Below are 23,102 nucleotides of genomic sequence, written 5' to 3'. Positions count from 1 at the left end.
CATTGGTGTCCCCCCATCATTGGTGTCCCCATCATTGGTGTCCCCCCCATCATTGGTGCCCCCCCATCATTGGTGTCCCCATCATTGATGTCCCCATCATTGGTGTCCCCATCATTGGTGTCCCCATCATTGGTGTCCCCCCATCATTGATGTCCCCATCATTGGTGTCCCCCCATCATTGGGGTCCCCCATCATTGGTGTCCTCCCATCATTGGGGTCCCCCATCATTGGTGTCCTCCCATCATTGGTGTCCCCCCATCATTGGTGTCCCCATCATTGGTGTCCCCCCATCATTGGTGTCCCCCCATCATTGGTGTTCCCCCATCATTGGTGTGTCCCCCCCCCCATCATTGGTGTCCCCCCATCATTGATGTCCCCCCCCCATCATTGGTGTCTCCCCATCATTGGTGTCCCCCCATCATTGGTGTCCCCCCCCCCATCATTGGTGTCCCCCCCCCATCATTGGTGTCCCCCCATCATTGGTGTCCCCCCCCATCATTGGTGTCCCCCCATCATTGGTGTCCCCCCATCATTGGTGTCCCCATCATTAATGTCCCCCCCCCATTAGGGTCCCCCCATCATTGGGGTCCATAGGATGTACAAAGGTGTTTATTGGGGTCAGAAGCGGGTTGGGGGGGGACCATGCGGCAGCAGAGTGGGGGGGGGGGATGCAGTGGGGCAGGGGGGGTCACACACACACATTAAAGCACTCACATAATGGGGGAGGTCACATTATTGCTACGGGGGGGGGGGCCTGGGTCCCTTTATGGGGTGGGGGGGGGTATTCAGCCCCATAGGGCTAAACCCCCCCCCCATTGTAGGCAGTAGGTTCCAGTGTGAACAGCCCCAATATGGGGAGGGGGGGGCACAAAGGGGTTGGGGGGGGGGGGTTGGTCCATCAATGTCATCAATAGGGTCCAGAGTGAACAGCCCAATATGGGGGGGGCACCAAGGCACTGGGGGGGGGGGGGCAGCAATGGGGGGGGGGTTACGACTGCATCTCGGCCCGAAGCATCCAAGGGAACCAGCAGCAGAAGAGTAACCTGGGGGCAAAGGGGGTTATGGGGGGGGCACATTGGGGTGTCCCCCCCCCCAATATGGGGGTCACTGACCCACAGGTACCTGGAGAAGGAGCTCTCGGAGGTGATGTCCTTGGGGGTCCGCACGGCCGGGAAGTTGTGCTTGGGCTGAGAGACTGGGGGGAGAAGGGGGGAGATGTGGGGGAGATGGGGGGAGATGAGATGGGGGGAGATGGGGGGAGATGAGATGGGGGGAGATGAGATGGGGGGAGATGGGGGGAGATGAGATGGGGGGAGATGAGATGGGGGAGATGGGGGGAGATGGGGGAGATGTGGGGAGATGGGGGGAGATATGGGGGGAGATGGGGGGAGATGTGGGGGGAGATGGGGGGAGATGGGGGAGATGAGGTGGGGGGAGATGGGGGGAGATGGGGGGAGATGGGGGGAGATGGGGGAGATGGGAGGAGATGGGATATGGGGGGATGTGGGTCCATGGGATATGGAAACATGGGGGGGATATGGGGGCATATAGGAACACAGGACAATGTGGGGGGACATAGGGGGAGATGGATCCATGGAGATATGTGGGGATATGGAGACATATGGGGGGATATGGGGACATGGGGGGAGATGTGGGGAGATGGGGACATGGGGTGATGGGGAGAATATGGGGCGATATAGGGGGATATGGGGGGATATGGGGGGATGTGGGGGATGTGGGTCCATGGGTCCATAGGGGTATATGGGGGGACACAGTCACAGACCCTCCCCCAGGCAGTGCCTGTGCAATCAGCGCTCGGCTCTCCCACCACTGGCCAATCAGGAGGCTTCCAGCCTGCCAGCCAATCAGCAGCAGGTGCTCCTCGTGCTGGCCAATCAGGAGAGAGCAGTGCTGCCTGCTGGCCAATCACAACCAGGCTGGCCCTGGCCTGCTGGCCAATCAGCGTGGAGATGTCCTGCTGACCAATCGGGGGCTGCTTTGCCTTTCCAGCCAATCAGGAGCGACCTCCCCACCCCAGAGGCCAATCAGCAGCAAGCTCTCCTTCCTGCGGCCAACCAGCAGTGCCCTCCTCCACCCAGCAGCCAATCACAATGACCCAACCCTCTCAACCAATCAGCAGAGCCCAACCCCAACTCCCCAGCCAATCACAAGTGTCCCCCCAGCCAACATTGCCTTGCCCCACCCTCCAGCCAATCAGCTCTCTCCATCCCCACCCTCCAGCCAATCAGCTCTCCCCATCCCCACCCTCCAGCCAATCAGCTCTCCCCATCCCCACCCTCCGACCAATCAGCTCTCCCCAGCCCCAGCTCCAGCCAATCAGCTCTCCCCATCCCCACCCTGCAGCCAATCAGCTATCCCCACCCTCCAGCCAATCAGCTCTCCCCATCCCCACCCTCCAGCCAATCAGCTCTCCCCATCCCCAGCTCCAGCCAATCAGCTCTCCCCATCCCCACCCTCCGACCAATCAGCTCTCCCCAGCCCCAGCTCCAGCCAATCAGCTCTCCCCAGCCCCAGCTCCAGCCAATCAGCTCTCCCCATCCCCACCCTCCAGCCAATCAGCACTCACCTGTCACCTGCTGCACCTTCTTCTCTGGGGCAGTGTCCCCTGGCTCCTCCCTGGGACCCCCAACCCTGGGGGGGGGATGGGGGAGTCACTTGGGGGGCACAGGATGGGGCCTGCCCCACATAACAACCCATAGACCCCATAACCACCCATAGCACCCCCATAACCACCCACAGATCCCCATAACCACCCATAGACCCCCATAACCATCCATAGCCCCCCCATAACCACCCATATCTCCCCATAGACCCCCCACAGCCCCCCCCATACCTTTGCACGCGGGAGGGGGGGGCGAAGACGCCATGTTTGGGGGGGCAGGAGAAGTAGCGCACCCCAAAAACGGAGCCATCGTGTTTGCCCCCTGCTGAGTCCAGTTCCACCCCAAACCAGTACCCTGGGGGGGCAATGGGGGGGGTCAATGGGGGGGGTTCAATGGGGGGTTCAATGGGGGGGCCCAATGGGGGGTTCAATGGGGGGTCCCAACTGGGGGGTTCAATGGGGGGGGTCCAATAGGGAGATCCCAATGGGGGGGTTCAATGGGGGGGTCCAATGGGGGGGTCCCAATAGGGGGGTCCCAATGAGGGGTCCCAATGGGGGGGTCCAATGGGGTGTCCCAATAGGGGGGTTGCAATGGTGGGGTCCAATGGGGGGGTCCCAATGGGGGTTCCCAATGGGGGGGTCCAATGGGGGCGTCAATGGGGGGGGGCAAATGGGGGGGTCCAATGGGAGGGTCCAATGGGGGGGGTTCAATGGGGGGGTCCAATGGGGGGGGGGGTCCAATGGGGGGTCCAAGGGGGAGGTCCAATGGGGGGTCCCAATGGGGGGTCCAATGGGGGGGTCCAATGGGGGGATCCAATGGGGGGTCCAATGGGGGGGGTCCAATGGGGGGTCCAATCGGGGGTATCCCTGGGGTACCCCGGGGGGGGAATGAGGAGGGGGGGGTCCAGGTTGGTTCCAAGGGGGGGATGTTCCATTGGGGTTATTATGGGGGGGTCCCAAGTTTAGGGTCCCAAGGAGGGGGAGATGCAGTGGGGGGGTCCTAAGGTGGATATCCCATGGGGGGGGGGGTCCCACTGGGTAGATACCAATGGGGGGGTCCCATGGGGGGGGTCCCAATGGGTAGATCCTAAGGGATGGATCCAATGGGTAGATCCCAAAAAATGGCTCCAATGGGTCGATCCCACAGGATGGATCCCAAAGGATGGACCCAATGGGTCGATCTCAAGGCGTGGGGGGATCCTAATGGGTGGATCCCAACGGATGGATCCCAATGGGTCAATCCCAAAGGACGGCTCCCAGTGGATGGATCCCAAAGGATAGATCCCAATGGGGGGTGGATACCAAAGGACAGATCCCAATGGATGGATTCCAATGGATGGATCCCAATGGGGGGATCCCAATGGATGGATCCCAACAGATGGATCCCAATGGACGGATCCCAACGGATGGATCCCAATGGATGGATCCCAACGGATGGATCCCAATGGGTTGATCCCAATGGACGGATCCCAAAGGATGGATCCCAACAGATGGATCCCAATTGATGGATCCCAACGGGGGATCCCAATGGGTCGATCCTAATGGGTCGATCCCAATGGACGGCTCCCAATGGCTGTATCCCAAAGGGTGGATCCCAATGGACGGATCCCAATGGGTGTATCCCAAAGGACAGATCCCAATGTGTGTATCCCAATGACTGTATCCCAATGTCTGTATCCCAATGGGTGTATCCCAATGTGTGTATCCCTATAGGTGTATCCCAGTGTATCCATACCGGGAGCGAAGTCAGTCCTCCCATAGAACCGAGCCCGTCCCTGCCTCTGTCCGGCCACCAGCACCATGTCCCCGGGCGCCACGCGCCTGCCCTCGCGGTCCAGCCAGGCCCCGCCCCTCTTCCGGTGCCCTGCGGGAGGGGGCGTGGTCAGGGCAGAGCCAATCAGAGACAACCTCTCCCCCCACCGTGGCCACGCCCACCCCGAGATGCCCAATTACAACCCTGCCCCCGTAGCCAAGCCCCCCCGCCAATCAGAGCCACCCTTCCCCCCCCCCCCCGCCGGCATGGCCACGCCCACCCCGAGATGCCCAATCACAACCCTGCCCACGCTTGACCCCGCCCATCGCCCCCTCAGACCACGCCCCCTTCACGCAAGCCACCCACAGCCTTGCGTGTGCATCAAAGCCACGCCCCCGCTTGACCCCGCCCATCGCCCCACTCAGGCCACGCCCCCTTCATGCACCCACCCAATCACAGCCTTGCCTGTGTATCAAAGCCACGCCCCCTTGGCCACGCCCATCGCCCCCCCTCAGGCCACGCCCCCTTCATGCACCCACCCAATCACAGCTTTGCCTGCGCATCAAAGCCACACCCCCGCTTGACCACGCCCATCGCCCCTCAGGCCACGCCCCCTTCATGCAGCCACCCAATCACAGCCTTGCCTGTGCATCAAAGCCACGCCCCTGACTTTGACCCCACCCCAACCAAGGGGTGGGGCTACAGAAGGACACGCCCCCATCAGCTCCTGGCCACGCCCATTCGGGGGGGGGTGGAGCCAAAGGGGGGATGGGGAGAGGGAAGGGATGAAGGAGGAGAGCAAGGGGGGGACCTGGGGGTCATGGGGGTTATGGGGTATATGGGGGGTTATGGGTGGTTATGGGGGATATGGGGGGATATAGGGGTTATGGGGGTACATGGGGGTTATGTGGGATATAGGGGGACATGGGGGGTTATGGGGGGACACAGGGGGTTATGGGGTATATAGGGGGACATGGGGGGGATATGGGGGTTATGGGGTACATGGGTTGTTATCGGGGATATGGGGGGTTATGGGGGAACATGGGGGTATATGGGGGGACATGGGGGGTTATGGGGGGACATAGGGGGTTATGGGGTATATGGGGGGGTTATGGGGGGTTATGGGGGGATATGGGGGTCATGGGGTACATGGGGTCTATGGGGGTTATGTGGGGTCTGTGTCACCTCTCTTGTCCTTGCGGGACCTGTGTGAGCCTCGGGCTGGGGCCTCGGGGGGGCTGTGGGGGGGGGACGGAGCCGGAGGCTGCTCCTCAGCCTTGGAGATCTTGGAGACGGAGGCGAAGATGCCTGTGGGTCAATGGGGTGACCAGTCCGGACCAGTATGGACCAGTATGGACCAGTCTGGAGCAGTATGGACCAGTCTGGACCAGTCCAGACCAGTATGGGCCAGTAAGGCCCAGTACAGTTCAGTATGCCCCAGTATGTCCCAGTACAGGTCAGTATGCCCCAGTATACCCCAGTACAGATCACTATGTCCCAGTACAGGTCAGTATGTCCCAGTACAGGTCAGTATGTCCCAGTATGCCCTAGTACAGGTCAGTATGTCCCAGTATGTCCCATTACAGGTCAGTATGCCCCAGTAAGGCCTAGTACAGGTCAGTATGTCTCAGTATGCCCCAGTACAGGTCAGTATGCCCCAGTACAGGTCAGTATGTCCCAGTATGGCCCAGTACAGGTCAGTATGCACCAGTATGCCCCAGTACAAGTCAGTATGTCCCAGGTCAGTATGCCCCAGTACAGGTCAGTATGTCCCAGTACAAGTCAGTATGTCCCAGTATACCCCAGTACAGGTCAGTATGTCCCAGTACAGGTCAGTATGTCCCAGTATGCCCCAGTATAGCCCAGTACAGGTCAGTATGTCCCAGTATGTCCCAGTACAGGTCAGTATGTCCCAGCATGCCCCAGTATGTCCCAGCCCAGCCCTTACCCTGCTTGGGGGGGCAGATGAAGTACCTCACCCCCCCCACGCTGCCGTCGTTCTTGCCCTCGGGCTCATCCAGCTCCACCCCTGCCCATTGCCCACTGGCGAAGGCTGTGGTGCCACAGAACCGAAGGGTCCCCACCTGTGGGGGGGGGAGGGGATGGGGGGGACACAGAGACACAAAACTGGCATAAAGTGACCCAAAACTGGCAGAAAGTGACCCAAAAGAGGCATAAAGCAAAACCAGCTCCCCATGCTCAGCAGCACGCTGTGCCCATTCACACCCATTCACACCCATTCACACCCATTCATACCCATTCACATCCATACATACCCATTCATACCCATTCACCCCATTCACACCCATTCACATCCATTCACATCCATTCACACCCATTCATCCCCATTCACACCCATTCACCCCCATTGAGCCCCATTCACGCCCATTCACCCCCATTCACACCCATTCATCCCCATTCACACCCATTCACACCCATTCACATCCATTCATCCCCATTCACACCCATTCACACCCATTCACTCCCATTGACACCCATTCATCCCCATTCATCCCCATTCACACCCATTGACCCCAGTACCCACCTTGCCCCCGGGCAGGCTCACTCTGTCCCCCAGCGCCAGCCCCATGCTCAGCAGGACACTGTTCCCATTCACACCCATTCACCCCCATTCACACCCATTCATCCCCATTCACCCCCATTCATCCCCATTCACACCCATTCACCCCCATTGATCCCCATTCACACCCATTCACCCCCATTGATCCCCATTCATCCCCATTGACCCCAGTACCCACCTTGCCCCCGGGCAGGCTCACTCTGTCCCCCAGCGCCAGCCCCATGCTCAGCAGGACACTGTTCCCATTCACACCCATTCACACCCATTCATCCCCATTCACACTCATTGACCCCCATTCACCCCATTCACACCCATTCACCCCCATTCACCCCCATTCACTCCCATTCACACCCATTCATCCCCATTGACCCCAGTACCCACCTTGCCCCCAGGCAGGCTCACTCTGTCCCCCAGCGCCAGCCCCATGCTCAGCAGGACACTGTTCCCATTCACACCCATTCATCCCCATTCACACCCATTCACACCCATTCACCCCCATTCACCCCCATTCACACCCATTCACACCCATTCACACCCATTCACACTCATTGACCCCCATTCACATCCATTCATCCCCATTCACATCCATTCACACCCATTCATCCCCATTCCCACCCATTCACACCCATTGATCCCCATTCATCCCCATTGACCCCCATTGACCCCAGTACCCACCTTGCCCCCGGGCAGGCTCACTCTGTCCCCCAGCACCAGCCCCATGCTCAGCAGGACACTGTTCCCATTCACCCCCATTCACACCCATTCATCCCCATTCACACCCATTCATCCCCATTCACACCCATTGACACCCATTGACACCCATTCATCCCCATTCACACCCATTCATACCCATTCACCCCCATTCACACCCATTCACACCCATAGACCCCCATTGACCCCAGTACCCACCTTGCCCCCGGGCAGGCTCACTCTGTCCCCCAGCGCCAGCCCCATGCTCAGCAGGACACTGTTCCCATTCATCCCCATTCACACCCATTCACCCCCATTCACCCCCATTCATCCCCATTCACACCCATTCATCCCCATTCACACCCATTCACACCCATTCACACCCATTTGATCCCCATTGACCCCCATTGACCCCAGTACCCACCTTGCCCCCGGGCAGGCTCACTCTGTCCCCCAGCGCCAGCCCCATGCTCAGCAGGACACTGTTCCCAGGCAGGTTGTCATAGTTGGGGAGGGTGACCCTGGGCAGGGAACAGCTCAAGGGAACAGCCTCCTCCAGCAGCCGCCGCAGCTCCCGAGCCACCAGTGCAGCCTCTGCCTTGTCCAGGGCCATGTCTGTGGGGTCTGGGACCACCTCTGCAGCCACCTGCCCCTTGCTGTTCTATAGGGGACACAGCATATGGAGCCTATAGAGCCTATAGGAACCACCTCTGCGGCCACCTGCCCCTTGCTGTTCTATAGGGGACACAACATATGGAGCCTATAGAGCCTATGGCAACCACCTCTGCAGCCACCTGCCCCTTGCTGTTCTATAGGGGACACAGCATATGGAGGCTATAGAGCCTATAGGAACCACCTCTGCTGCCACCTGCCCCTTGCTGTTCTATAGGGGACACAGCATATGGAGCCTATAGAGCCTATAGGAACCGCTGCCACCTGCCCCTTGCTGTTCTATAGGGGACACAGCATATGGAGCCTATAGAGCCTATGGGAACCGCTGCCACCTGCCCCGTGCTGTTCTATAGGGGACACAGCAGAGCCTATAGAGCCTATAGGAACCGCTGCCACCTGCCCCTTGCTGTTCTATAGGGGACACAGCATATGGAGCCTATGGGAACTGCTGCCACCTGCCCCTTGCTGTTCTATAGGGGACACAGCATATGGAGCCTATAGAGCCTATAGGAACCACCTCTGCAGCCACCTGCCCCTTGCTGTTCTATAGGGGACACAGCATATGGAGCCTATAGAGCCTATAGGAACCACCTCTGCAGCCACCTGCCCCTTGCTGTTCTATAGGGGACACAGCAGAGCCTATAGAGCCTATAGGAACTGCTGCCACCTGCCCCTTGCTGTTCTATAGGGGACACAGCATATGGAGCCTATAGAGCCTATAGGAACCACCTCTGCAGCCACCTGCCCCTTGCTGTTCTATAGGGGACACAGCATATGGAGCCTATAGGAACAGCTGCCACCTGCCCCTTGCTGTTCTATAGGGGACACAGCATATGGAGCCTATAGAGCCTATAGGAACAGCTGCCACCTGCCCCTTGCTGTTCTATAGGGGACACAGCATATGGAGCCTATAGAGCCTATAGGAACAGCTGCCACCTGCCCCTTGCTGTTCTATAGGGGACACAGCATATGGAGCCTATAGAGCCTATAGGAACTGCTGCCACCTGCCCCTTGCTGTTCTATAGGGGACACAGCACATGGAGCCTATAGAGCCTATAGGAACCACCTCTGCAGCCACCTGCCCCTTGCTGTTCTATAGGGGACACAGCCTATAGAGCCTATCGGAACCGCTGCCACCTGCCCCTTGCTGTTCTATAGGGGACACAGCAGAGCCTATAGAGCCTATAGGAACCGCTGCCACCTGCCCCTTGCTGTTCTATAGGGGACACAGCAGAGCCTATAGAGCCTATAGGAAACCGCCTGCCCACCTGCCCCCTTGCTGTTCTATAGGGGACACAGCAGAGCCTATAGAGCCTATAGGAACTGCTGCCACCTGCCCCTTGCTGTTCTATAGGGAGAGCAGAGCCTATGGACACTAAACACTCCTATAGCCCCCATAGTTTCTACAGGCCATAATGCACTGCTATGGCCCCTACACCTCCTATACCCACTATAGATACTATAGCCCCCATAGTACTTCTGTTCCCTGCAGCTCCCTATATCCCCCATATCCCTTATAGCTCATATAGCCATATAGTCTCCTATATCCCCTATAGCCCCAATGGCACCTATAGCCCCGTATATCCCCCATAGCCCCTATGGCACCTACAGCCACCTATATCCCCTATATCCCTCATAGCACCTATTTCACCTATAGCCCCCTATATCACCCATATCCCCTATGGAATCTATAGCCCCCTATGTCCCCTATAACCCCCATGGCCCCTATGGCACCTATAGCCCCCTATATCCCCCATATCCCCTATGGTACCTATACCTCCTATATCCCCCATATCCCCTATGACACGTACAGCCCCCTATATCCCCCATAGCCCCAATGTCACCCACAGACACCTATATCCCCTATATCCCCCATAGCCCCTAAGGGCACCTATAGCCTCCTATATCCCCATATCCCCCCCATCCCCTATATCCCCCATATCCCCATACCCTCATTGCAGGATCAGCCCCATGCTCCAGCAGGCAGCGCACGGAGCCCAGGCACAGGTTGGAGGCTGCGATGTGCAGAGCGGTGCCATGGCTGAAGTCACTGCAGGTGGAGTGCAGCACTGGGGGCAGAGAGCGGGGGGAACATAGGGCACAGACCTCACCATATAGGGACCCCATAGGGCACTCACCCCATAGGGACCCCATAGGGACCACATAGGGCACACACTGCACCCACCCCATAGGGCACAGTGCACTCACCCCATAGGGACCACATAGCCCATGGGGCACCCAATGGCCTTACCCCTTAGGGACCCCAATGTCCTTAGCCCCATGGACACCCCATGCCCCATACCCCCATGGACACCCCCACGCCCCATACCCCCATAGACCCCCCCATGTCCCATACCCCCATAGACCCCCCATGCCCTGTACACCCCCCATGCCCCATACCCCCGTGGACCCCCCCATGCCCTGTACCCCATACCCCCCCCCATGCCCCGTACCCCCAGACCTCCCCCCATGCCCCCATAGACCCCCACATGCCCCATACCCCCCTGGACCCCCCCCATACCCCATACCCCCATAGACCCCCCATGCCCCGTTACCCCCCCCCCATGCCCCATACCCCCATAGACCCCCCCATGCCCCATACCCCCACGGACCCCCATTCCCCGTAACCCTATAGACCCCCCATGCCCTGTATCCCATGGACGCCCCTATGCCCCGTACACCCATGCGCCCCCATAGACCCCCCATGCCCCATATCCATGGACCCCCCTATGCCCTGTACCCCCATAAACCCCCCCATGCCCTGTACCCCCATACCCCCGCATACCCCCATACCCGCCCCATACCCCCATGGATCCCCCATGCCCTGTACCCGATACCGCCCACCATGCCCCGTACCCCCCCCATGCCCCATACCCCCATAGACCCCCCCATACCCCCATACCCCCCCCATCCCCCATACCCCATACCCCCACCATGCCCCATACCCCCATAGGACCCCCCATACCCCATACCCCCCCATACCCCCCCCCAAATGCCCCATACCCCCATACCCCATACCCCCATAGACCCCCCATGCCCCATACCCCCCCCATACCCCATACTCCATATCCCCCCCATACCCCATTCCCTCCCCATACCCCATACCCCATAGACCCCCCCCCCACCTCTGGGCGCCGCTGCCCTCAGCAGGGTGCGGATGAGCTCTGGCACATCGAAGTAAGCTGCATAGTGCAGAGCGTTCATGTGGGTCCAGCGGCTCTGCGCAGGGTCACGTCCCCCCCCAGCGCCAGCAGCCGCGTGGACAGGCGCACGGCGGCCGCGGGGTCACCTGCGGGGAGATGGGGGGTGGGGGGGGGGTGTGAGGGGTTATGGGGCTGGGGGGTGTGGGGCTGTGGGGTGTGGGGCTGGGGGGTGTGGGGCTGAGGGCTGTGGGTCACGTCCCCCCCCAGCGCCAGCAGCCGCGTGGACAGGCGCACGGCTGGCCGCGGGGTCACCTGTGGGGAGATGGGGGGTGAGGGGGGGGCTGGGGGGTGTGGGGCTGGGGGGTGTGGGGCTATGGGGTGTGGGGCTGGGGGATGTGGGGCTGGGGGGTGTGGGGTGTGGGGTGTGGGGCTGGGGGGTATGGGGCTATGGGGTGTGGGGCTGGGGTGTGTGGGGCTGTGGGGCTGGGGGGTTATGGGGCTGTGGGGCTGGGGGGTGTGGGGCTGGGGTGTGTGGGGCTGAGGGCTGTGGGTCACGTCCCCCCCCAGCGCCAGCAGCCGCAGTGGACAGGCGCACGGCGGCCGCGGGGTCACCTGCGGGGAGATGGGGGGTGAGGGGGGGGCTGGGGGGCTGGGGGGTGTGGGGGGTGTGGGGCTATGGGGTGTGGGGCTGTGGGGTTCTGGGGCTGGGGGGTGTGGGGCTGGGGGGTGTGGGGCTGAGGGATGTGGGTCACGTCCCCCCCCAGCGCCAGCAGCCGCGTGGACAGGCGCACGGCGGCCGCGGGGTCACCTGTGGGGAGATGGGGGGTGGGTGTGGGGTGTGGGGCTGGGGGGGTTATGGGGCTATGGGGCTGGGGGGGTTATGGGGCTGTGGGGTATGGGGCTATGGGGCTGTGGGGCTGGGGGCTGTGGGTGGGGGGCTATGGGGTATGGGGGGTGTGGGGCTGGGGGTGTGGGGCTATGGGGCTGTGGGGTTATGGGGCTGGGGGGGTGTGGGGCTGGGTGGTGTGGGGCTATGGGGCTGTGGGTGTGGGGCTATGGGGCTATGGGGTGTGGGGCTATGGGGTGTGGGGCTGGGGGCTATGGGGCTGTGGGGTGTGGGGCTGTGGGGCTATGGGGCTGTGGGGCTATGGGGCTGTGGGGCGGTGGGGTTATGGGGCTGTTGGGCTATGGGGCTGGGGTTGTGGGGCTGTGGGATTATGGAGCTGTGAGGCTATGGGGCTGTGGGGTTATGGGGCTGGGGGGTGTGGGGCTGTGGGGCTGGGGGCTGTGGGGTGATGGGCACACATACCCACGCCATGGGCTCCGGCCTTGCAGGCATAGTGCAGCAGGGTCATGTCTGTCAGCCCGTCCCGGTCGTTCACGTGGCAGCCGCGGCGCAGGATCTGCCCCAGGTACACCAGTTACACACCAATTACACACCAGTTACACATCAGTTACACCATAGTTACATCCCAGTTACACTCCAGTTACATCCCAGTTACACATCAGGTACACATCAGTCACACCACAGTTACATCCCTGTTACGCACCAGTTACACTGTAGTTACATCCCAGTTACACACTGGTTACACCATAGTTACATCCCAGTTACACACCAGTTACACACTAGTTACACACCAGTTACACACCAGTTACACTCCGGTTACACATCGGTTACATCCCAGTTACACACCAGTTACATATCTGTTGCAAACCAGTTACACACCGGTTACACACCCTTTACACACTGGTTACACACCAGTAACACATCAGTTACTCTCCAGTTACACACAGATTACACACCAGTTACACATCAGTTACACACCAGTTACACCATAGTTACATGCCAGTTACACACCGGTTACACACCAGTAACACACCGGTTACTCTCCAGTAACACATCGATCACACCACAGTTACATCCCAGTTACACACTGGTTACACACCAGTTACACACTGGTTGCACATAAGTTACACACAGGTTACACACCAGTTACACCATAGTTACACCCCAGTTACACACTACACACCAGTTACAGCCCAATAACACCCCAGGAAGACACCACACACCAGTTACACCCTAGTTATGTAGCAGGACATACCAGTTACACACCAGACACACCCCAGTTACAACACTACACAGCAGTTACACCCCAGTTACACTCCAGTTACACCCTAAGTATGCACTAGAGCACACCAGTTACACACCAGTACAACTGCTTATATACCAGTTACATACTAATTACACAGCAGTTACGCAACAGTTACACCATGAGTACACAGCAGTACATCAGTTACACAGCACTTACACACCAGTACAACAGCTATAAAACCAGTTACACACCAGTTACACCCCAGTACAACAGCTATAACACCAGTTACACACAGGTACAATAGCTATAACACCAGTTACACCCGAGCTACACACCAGTACAACACCCATAACACCAGTTACACACAGATACGACAGCTATAACACCAGTTACACTGCAGAACAACAGCTATAACACCAGTACACACCAGTACACCACCTGTAACACCAGTTACACACAGATATGACAGCTATAACACCACAACAGCTGTAACACCAGTTACACCCAGTTACACCCCAGTACAACAGCTGTAACACCAGCTACACACCAGTACAACAACCATAACACCAGTTACACACCAGTTAGACCCCAGTGCACACCCAGTTGCCCCTTACGCACCAGTTCCACACCAATTACCCACCAGTACAACAGTCACCCCCAGAGGAACCCCACAGCCCCCTGTCCCCCATAGCACCCTGACCCCTCATAGCACCCCATAGCCCCATGTCCCCCATAACAGCCCACAGCCCCCCAGTCTCCCATAGCACCCCATAGCACCCCTGTCCCCTATATTGCCCCATAACACCCCACAGCCCCACAATAACACCCCACAGCCCCCTGTCCCCCATAGCCCCCCATAGCCCCCTGTTCCCCATAGATCCCCATAGCCCCCCACAGCCCCCTCTCCCCCATAACACCCCCCAGCCCCCTGTCCCCCATAGCCCCCCATAAAACCCCACACCCCCATAGCCCCCTGTAGCCCCCTGTCCCCATAACACCCCACCAGCCCCATAGCCCCCCCCAGACCCGTCCCCCATAGCCCCCCCCAGCCCCCTGCCTCCCATAGCCCCCCACAGCCCCCTGTCCCCTATAGCCCCCCATAATACCCCAGAGCCCCCTGTCCCCCATAGCCCCCCCACAGCCCCCTGCCTCCCATAGCCCCCCACAGCCCCCTGCCCCACATAGCCACCCATAGCCCCACACAGCCCCATAGCCCCCACAGCCCCCTGCCCCCCATAGCCTCCCATAGCCCCTCACAGTCCCCTGTCCCCCCCAGCCCCATAGCCCCCCCCAGCCCCATAACACCCCCCAGCCCCATAGCCCCCCCCAGCCCCATAACACCCCCAAGCCCCATAGCACCCCTCAGCCCCATAGCCCCCTGCCCCCCATAGCCCCCCCCAGCCCCCCACCCCCCAGCCCCCCCCCTCACCTCGTTCCCGATGAGGTCCACGTTGTGCTGCACCTGGGGCACCCACTGGCGCAGGATGGCAAAGAGCTGTGGGACTGAGGTACTGGGGTCCTGTAGGATCTCCCGGCACGCGGCATCGTTGGGGTCAAAGAACGTGAACGCTGGGGGGGACATGTAAGGGGGGACATGGGGGGGCCCCATAGTGCACAGCCCCATAGAGGTCCTTTGATATAGGGGGGGGGTGTCTGTCCCTATGGGAGGATATCCCATAGTGCACAACCCCATAGCAGCCAGCAGAGAATCCCCACTGCCAGCCCCATAGGGGTCCTTTGCTATGGGGGGTATCCTAGTGCCTATGGGAGGACATCCCATAGTGCACAACCCCATAGCTGCCCCATAGGGGTCCTTTGCTATGGGGGGGAGGGGTGTCTGTCCCTATGGGAGGACATCCCATAGTGCACAAGCCCATAGCAGCCATCAGATTCCCCATCAGCAGCCCCGTAGGGGTCCATTGCTATGGGGGGGGTGTCTGTCCCTATGGGAGGACATCCCATAGTGCACAGCCCCATAGCAGCCAGCAGAGAAACCCCACTGCCAGCCCCATAGCAGTCATCATTTGCTATGGGGGGGGGTGTCTGTCTCTATGGGGAGGACATCCCATAGTGCACAACCCCATAGCAGCCAGCAGAGAATCCCCACTGCCAGCCCCATAGGGGTCCTGTGCTATGGGGCATTGTCTCTGTGACAAAAGGGGGGGTCCCCATTCTGTCTATGGGGGGGCCCTGTCCCCATTAGGCCCCATTCTCCCCATGGGGGGGTCCCTATCCCCATTACCCCCATTAAGGCTCCATTCTCCCCACGGGGGGGTCCCTATCCCCATTAAAGCCCCATTCTCCCCATTGGGGTTGGCCCTATCCCCATTACCCCCATTAGGCCCCATTCTCCCCATGGGGGGGTCCCTATCCCCATTACCCCCCATTAGGCCCCATTCTACCCATGGGGGGGTCCCCATCCCCATTGACCCCCATTAATGCCCCATTCTCCCCATGGGGGGGTCCCCATCCCCATTACCCCCATTAAAGCCCCATTCTCCTCATGGGGGGGTCCCTATCCCCATTACCCCCATTAGGCCCCATTCACCCAATGGGGGGGTCCCTATCCCTATTCCCCTCCATTAAGGCCCCATTCTCCCCATTGGGGGTCCCCATCCCCATTACCCCCCATTAAAGCCACATTGTCCCCACGGGGGGGGGGGGTCCCTATCCCCATTACCCCCTTTAGGCCCCATTCTCCCCATGTGTGGGTCCCTGTTCCCATTACCCCCATTAAGGCCCCATTCTCCTCATGGGGGGGGTCCCCATCCCCATTGCCCCCCATTAAAGCCCCATTCTCCCCATGGGGGGGGTCCCTATCCCCATTACCCCCCATTAAAGCCCCATTCTCCCCATGGGGGGGGGGGGTCCCCATCCCCATTACCCCCCATTAAAGCCCCATTCTCCCCATGGGGGGGGGGTCCCCATCCCCATTACCCCCATTAAGGCCCCATTCTCCCCATCCCCATTACCCCCCATTAAAGCCCCATTCTCCCCATATGGGGGGTCCCCCATCCCCATTACCCCCATTAAGGCCCCATTCTCCCCATGGGGGGAGACTATCCCCATTACCTCCCATTAAACCCCATTCTCTTCATGGGGGGGAGGGTCCCTATCCCCATTCCCCCCCATTAAGCCCCATCCTCCCCATTGGGGGGGTCCCTATCCCCATTACCCCCCATTAAGGCCCCATTCTCCCCATGAGGGGGGGTCCCTTTACCCCCCAGTACCCCCATTAAAGCCCCATTCTCCCCATGGGGGGGTCCCCATCCCCATTACTCCCCATTAAAGCCCCATTGTCCCCATTGTGGGGGGGTCCCTATACCCTTACCCCCCATTAAGTCCCATTCTCCCCATGGGGGTGTCCCCATCCCCATTACCCCCTTTAAGGCCCCATTCTCCCCATTGGGGGGTCCCTATCCCCATTACCCCCATTAGGCCCCATTCTCCCCAATGGGGGGGGGTCCCTATCCCCATTGCCCCCCATTAAAGCCCCATTCTCCCCATGGGGGGTCCCCATCCCCATTACCCCCATTACCCCCATTAAAACCCCATTCTCCCCATGGCGGGGTCCCCATCCCATTAACCCCCATTAGGCCCCATTCTCCCTATGGGGGGGGTTCCCCATCCCCATTACCCCCCATTAGGCCCCATTCTCCCCATTGGGGGGTCCCTATCCCCATTACCCCCATTAAGGCTCCATTCTCCCCATTGTGGGGGGGTCCCTATCCCCATTACCTCCCACTAGGCCCCATTCTCCCCATGGGGGGTCCCCATCCCCATTCCCATTGCCCCCCATTAAAGCCCCATTCTCCTCATGGGGGGGTCCCTATCCCCATTAACCCCCATTAAAGCCCCATTCACCCCATGGGGGGTCCCCATCCCCATTACCCCCATTGCCCCTCACCGTAGTCCTTGGGCAGCGGCGCAGGCGCAGCGGGATGTACCATGGGCCTCCTGCGGGGGGGGTCCGGGGGGGGGTCCCCGGATGTGGGCTCCGGGGGGGGCTCCGGTGCCGCCCCCCCCCCCCTCGGGGGGGTCCCCGCTGTCCTTGGTCATGGCGGCGGCCTCTGTGGGGAGGGGGGGGGCGAACCAAGGGGGTTAACGGGGGGGGGGACGGGACACGGGATTGGGGGTTGGGATGCGGGGGGGGGTCTCGGATGATCCCATTTGATCCCGTTCGGTCCCGTTTGTTCCCGTTTAATCCCGGTTTATCCCGTTTGATCCCGTTTTATCCCGTTTAATCCCGGTTTATCCCGGTGTTTTCTGGCCCCCCCCCTCTCCCCCCCCCCCAATCGGTACCTGCCGGAGACGCGGCCGGGCGGATGGGCGCAGCGCAGCGCGCATGCGCGGACAGAGAGGGGAGGGGCTTGGAGGGGAGCGGAGGGGCGGGGCTTGGGGAGCAAAGGGGCGGGGCTTGGGGAGCGGAGGGGCGGGGCTTGGAGGGGAGCGGAGGGGCGGGGCTATCGGGGAGGGTGTATGGGGCTATAGGGCACAGTGTATGGGGCTATAAGGGGTGGATTATGGGGCCTATAGGGGATGGTGCATGGGGATATAGGGGACTGTGTATGGTGGCTATAGGGGAGGGTGTATGGGGGCATAGGGGATATGGTATGGGGCCTAAAGGGGATAGTTTATGGGGCTAGAGGGGGAGGATTATGGGGCTATAGAGGATGGTGTATGGGGGCACAGGGGACTGTGTATGGTGGCTATAGGGGAGGGTGTATGGGGACATAGGGGATGTGGTATGGGGTCTATAGGGGATGGTGTATGGGATACAGGGGATGGATTACGGGGCTATAGGGGACGGTGTATGGGGATATACGGGCTGTGTATGGTAGCTATAGTGGGCTGTGTATGGGGGCTATAGGGGATGGTGTATGGGGGCATAGGGGATGGATTATGGGGCTATAGGGGACGGTGTATGGGGATATAGGGGCTGTGTATGGTAGCTATAGTGGGCTGTATATGGGGGCTATAGGGGATGGTGTATGGGGGCATAGGGGATGGGGTGTGGGGTCTATAGGGGACGGTGTATGGGATATAGGGGATGGATTACGGGGCTATAGGGGACGGTGTATGGGGATATAGGGGATGGGTTATGGAGATATAGGGGGCTGTGTATGGGGCTATAGGGGATGGTGTATGGGGGCATAGGTGATGGGGTGTGGGGTCTATAGGGGATGGTGTATGGGATATAGAGGATGGGGTATGGGGCTATAGGGGATGGTCTAAGGGGATATAGGAGATGGATTACGGGGCTATAAATGATGGTGTATGGGGCTATAGGGGGTGGTGTGTGGGGTCTATAGGGGATGTAGTGGGGGCCATAGGGGACAATGTACGGGGTCCCTAGAGGAAGTGGGGTACAAGTGCTACAGGTAATGGGGCATATGGAGCTACAGGGATAAAGGGGACAGGGGATGTGGGTCTATAGGTCTAGGGCTATAGGGAACAGAGCAGGCAGCATGTATGGGGCCATAAGGGACAGGGGTCAGAGGTGCTGTAGCAGATGGGGGCACAGGCCTATAGAGGATGGGGGATATGGGACTATAGGACAAGGACTCCGCAGCCCACCTATGGCCCCCATAGGCTCAGCCCCCCATAGGGGTCCATAGGAGGAAGCACCCTCAGACACTCACCTCCTCCATCCTTTATTAAAGCCATAGGGGGTATCCCCCCCCCCATAGAGCACCAATGGGGGCACCCTATAGGGCACCCCCCTATAGGGGGTCAGGGCTGCTCCGGGGGGGGCTCCGCAGGGATCGGGGGGGCTCCAGCATCTTCCTCCTCCTCCTCTTCCTCAGGGCAGGCGATGGCAGCAGGGGGCAGCAGGGGGGGCTGCAGGGGGGCAATGGGGGGGCCATGGGGCAGGGCACTGGGGGCCCTATGGACAGGGCAATGGGGGCCCTATGGAGTTAGGGTAATGGGGTCCCTATGGACAGGGCACTGGGGTCCCTATGGAATTGGGATAATGGGGTCCCTATGGACAGGGCACTGGGGGCCCTATGGGCAGGGCATTGGGGTCCCTATGGAGTTAGGGTAATGGGGTCCCTATGGACAGGGCATTGGGATCCCTGTGGACAGAGCATTGGAATGCCTATGGACAAGACATTGGGGTTCCCTATGGAATAAGGACATTGGGATCCCTATGGAATAAGGACATTGGGATCCCTATGGAATAAGGACATTGGATCCCTATGGATTAAGGACATTGGATCCCTATGGAATGAGGACATTGGATCCCTATGGAATAAGGACATTGGGATCCCTATGGAATAAGGACATTGGATCCCTATGGAATAAGGACATTGGGATCCCTATGGAATAAGGACAATGGGATCCCTATGGAATAAGGACATTGGATCCCTATGGAATAAGGACATTGGGATCCCTATGGAATAAGGACATTGGATCCCTATAGAATACGGACATTGGATCCCTATAGAATAAGGACATTGGGGTCCCTATGGAATAAGGACATTGGGATCCCTATGGAATAAGGACATTGGATCCCTATAGAATAAGGACATTGGATTCCTATGGAATAAGGACATTGGGATCTCTATGGAATAAGGACATTGGGATCCCTATGGAATAAGGACATTGGGATCCCTATGGAATAAGGACATTGGATCCCTATGGATTAAGGACATTGGATCCCTATGGAATGAGGACATTGGATCCCTATGGAACAAGGACATTGGATCCCTATAGAATAAGGACAATGGATCCCTATGGAATAAGGACAATGGATCCCTATGGAATAAGGTCATATGACATTGGGTCGTCCCCCCCCCCACCTACCCCCGCTGCGCCGCCCGCACTGCGCATGCTCCGCACCAGCTCCTCCATGGCCTCCACGCGTGCGCGGTGGCGCCGGCGCCGCTGCTGCAGGGCCCTCAGCTTCCGCTGCAGCGCATGCGCGAGCGCCGCCAGCTCCCGCGTGCTCAGCGCCGGGGTCAGCGCGGGGTCAGCGGGGGGGGGGGGCGGGGGCCTGGGGGAGAACGGGTGGGAATGGGTAAAAACGGGGATTTCACCCCAAAAACGGCCTCGGGTGGTCCTGAACCCCCTCCCCCCCCCCCCAAGGGGCGTTTGGGACCTTCCAGAGACGTTCCGGACCATTCTGGACCGTTTTGAGCCATTCTGGACTGTTTTCTGGACCAATTTAGACCATTTTGGAGCGTTTTGGATCCTTCCAGGACCGTTTTGAACCGTTTTGAGCCATTCTGGACCGTTTTGGACCATTTTAGACCAGTATTAACCCTTCCAGGACCATTTTGAACATTCTGGGCCGTTTCTGGACCAATTTAGACCATTTCGGAGCGTTCTGGACACTTCCAGGACCGTTTTGAAACCATTCTAGACTGTTTTAGGACCAATTTAGACTGTTTTGGAGCATTTTGGACCCTTTCAGGACCGTTTTGGACCATTTGGGGCTCTTCTAGACCACTTTAAACCCTTTCAGGACCGTTTTAGACCACCCCCCCAGACCGTTTTGGACCATTCTGGACCGTTTCTGGACCATTTTAGACCAGTATAGACCCTTCCAGGACCGTTTGGGACCATTTGGGGCTCTTCCAGGGCTGTTTCAGGACCATTTTTAACCCTTCCAGGACCCTTTTAGACCCTCCCAAGGATGTTTTGGACGATTCGGGACCATTTCAGGACCATTTAAACGCTTCCAGGACCGTTTTAGACCCCCCCCCGGACCGTTTTGGACCATTCTGGACTGTTTCAGGACCATTTTAGACCATTTTGGACCCTTCCAAGATCATTTTCAGACCAGAATGGACCCTTCCAGGACGGTTTCGGACCATTCTGGACCGTTTCAAGACCATTTTAGTCCATTTTGGACCCTTTCAGGACCATTTGGGGCTCTTCTAGACCATTTTAAACCATTTCAGGACCGTTTCAGACCATTCTGACTGTTTCAGGACCATTATAAACCCTTCCAGGACCGTTTTAGACCCCCCAGGACCGTTTTGGACCATTCTTCACCGTTTCAGGACCGTTTCGCCCCCCCCCCCCCCCCCCGGTCCCATCCGGTGCATCCTCACCGGTGCCCGGCAGGGGGCGATGTGGAGCCAGGGGCGCTGGGACCTGGGGGGGGTCCGGAGCTGACCCCCCCTCCCCTGCGGACACAACCGGAACGGGGAACCTGTGGGGAGAGCAACCGGATACAGCAGCTATAGAGCATCCGGATACAGCATCCATAGAGCATCCGGATACAGCATCCATAGGGAGAACATCCGGATACAGCATCCATAGAGCATCCGGATACAGCATCCATAGGGAGAACATCCGGATACAGCATCCATAGAGAGAGCATCCGGATACAGCATCTATAGGGAGAGCATCCGGATACAGCATCCATAGGGTGAGCATCCGGATACAGCATCCATAGGGAGAGCATCCGGATACAGCATCCATAGAGCATCCGGATACAGCATCCATAGAGCATCCGGATACAGCATCCATAGGGAGAGCATCCGGATACAGCATCCATAGGGAGAACATCCGGATACAGCATCCATAGGGAGAGCATCCGGATACAGCATCCATAGGGAGAGCATCCGGATACAGCATCCATAGAGAGAGCATCCGGATACAGCATCCATAGAGCATCCAGATACAGCATCCATAGGGAGCACTCATAGCACCCCTATACAGCACCCCCATAGAGAGCACCCATAGACAGAACCCCTATAGAGCACCCGTAGAGAACACCAACAGAGCACCCAGCACCCATAGAGAGCACCCAGCACCCATATACAGCCCCCTATATAACACCCCTATAGAACACCCCTATAGAACACCCCCTATAGAACACCCCTATAGAGCCCCCCTGTAGAACCCCCCCTATAGAACACCCCTATAGAGCCCCCCTATAGAACACCCCTATAAAGCCCCCATATTGAACACCCCTATAGAGCCCCCCTATAGAACACCCCTATAGAACACCCCTATAGAGCCCCCCTACAGAACACCCCTATAGAACACCGCTATAGAACACCCCTATAGAACACCCCTATAGAGCCCCCCTATAGAACACCCCTATAGAGCCGCCCTATAGAGCACCCCTATAGAACACCCCTATAGAGCACCCCTATAGAGCCCCCCCTATGGAACACCCCTATAGCACACCCCTATAGAGCCCCCTTATAGAGCCCCCCCTATAGAAGACCCCTATAGAACACCCCTATAGAGCCCCCCTATAGAACACCCCTATAGAACACCCCTATAGAGCCCCCCATAGAGCCCCCCTATAGAACACCCCTATAGAACACCCCTATAGAGCCGCCCTATAGAGCCCCCCTATAGAACACCCCTATAGAGCCCCCCTATAGAGCCCCCCTATAGAACACCCCTATAGAGCCCCCCTATAGAACACCCCTATAGAACACCCCTATAGAACACCCCTATAGAGCCCCCCTATAGAACACCCCTATAGAGCCCCCCTATAGAACACCCCTATAGAGCCCCCCTATAGAGCCCCCCTATAGAACACCCCTATAGAGCCCCCCTATAGAACACCCCTATAGAG

General features: G+C 59.0%; 1 protein-coding gene across 1 annotated transcript; it reads right to left on the bottom strand.

The window, feature by feature from the left end:
• Positions 1–973: 973 nt before the first annotated feature.
• On the bottom strand, positions 974–17,568 carry LOC117437598 (CAP-Gly domain-containing linker protein 3-like; the record flags this gene model as incomplete). Its single annotated transcript, XM_034072108.1, is given in 14 exon segments — positions 974–1,043; positions 1,123–1,195; positions 2,588–2,652; positions 2,855–2,978; positions 4,359–4,487; positions 5,562–5,684; positions 6,325–6,460; positions 8,072–8,308; positions 10,270–10,388; positions 11,445–11,538; positions 11,541–11,608; positions 12,772–12,865; positions 14,985–15,124; positions 17,463–17,568. Coding segments are annotated over 14 exon segments (1,563 nt in total), but the record flags the coding sequence as incomplete, so codon positions are not given.
• Between the last annotated feature and the right edge of the window lie 5,534 nt (positions 17,569–23,102).

Source organism: Melopsittacus undulatus, chromosome 24 (genome assembly GCF_012275295.1).
Source record: "Melopsittacus undulatus isolate bMelUnd1 chromosome 24, bMelUnd1.mat.Z, whole genome shotgun sequence".
NCBI classification, from domain to species: domain Eukaryota; kingdom Metazoa; phylum Chordata; class Aves; order Psittaciformes; family Psittaculidae; genus Melopsittacus; species Melopsittacus undulatus.
This window is presented reverse-complemented; position numbering and strand designations above follow the sequence as displayed.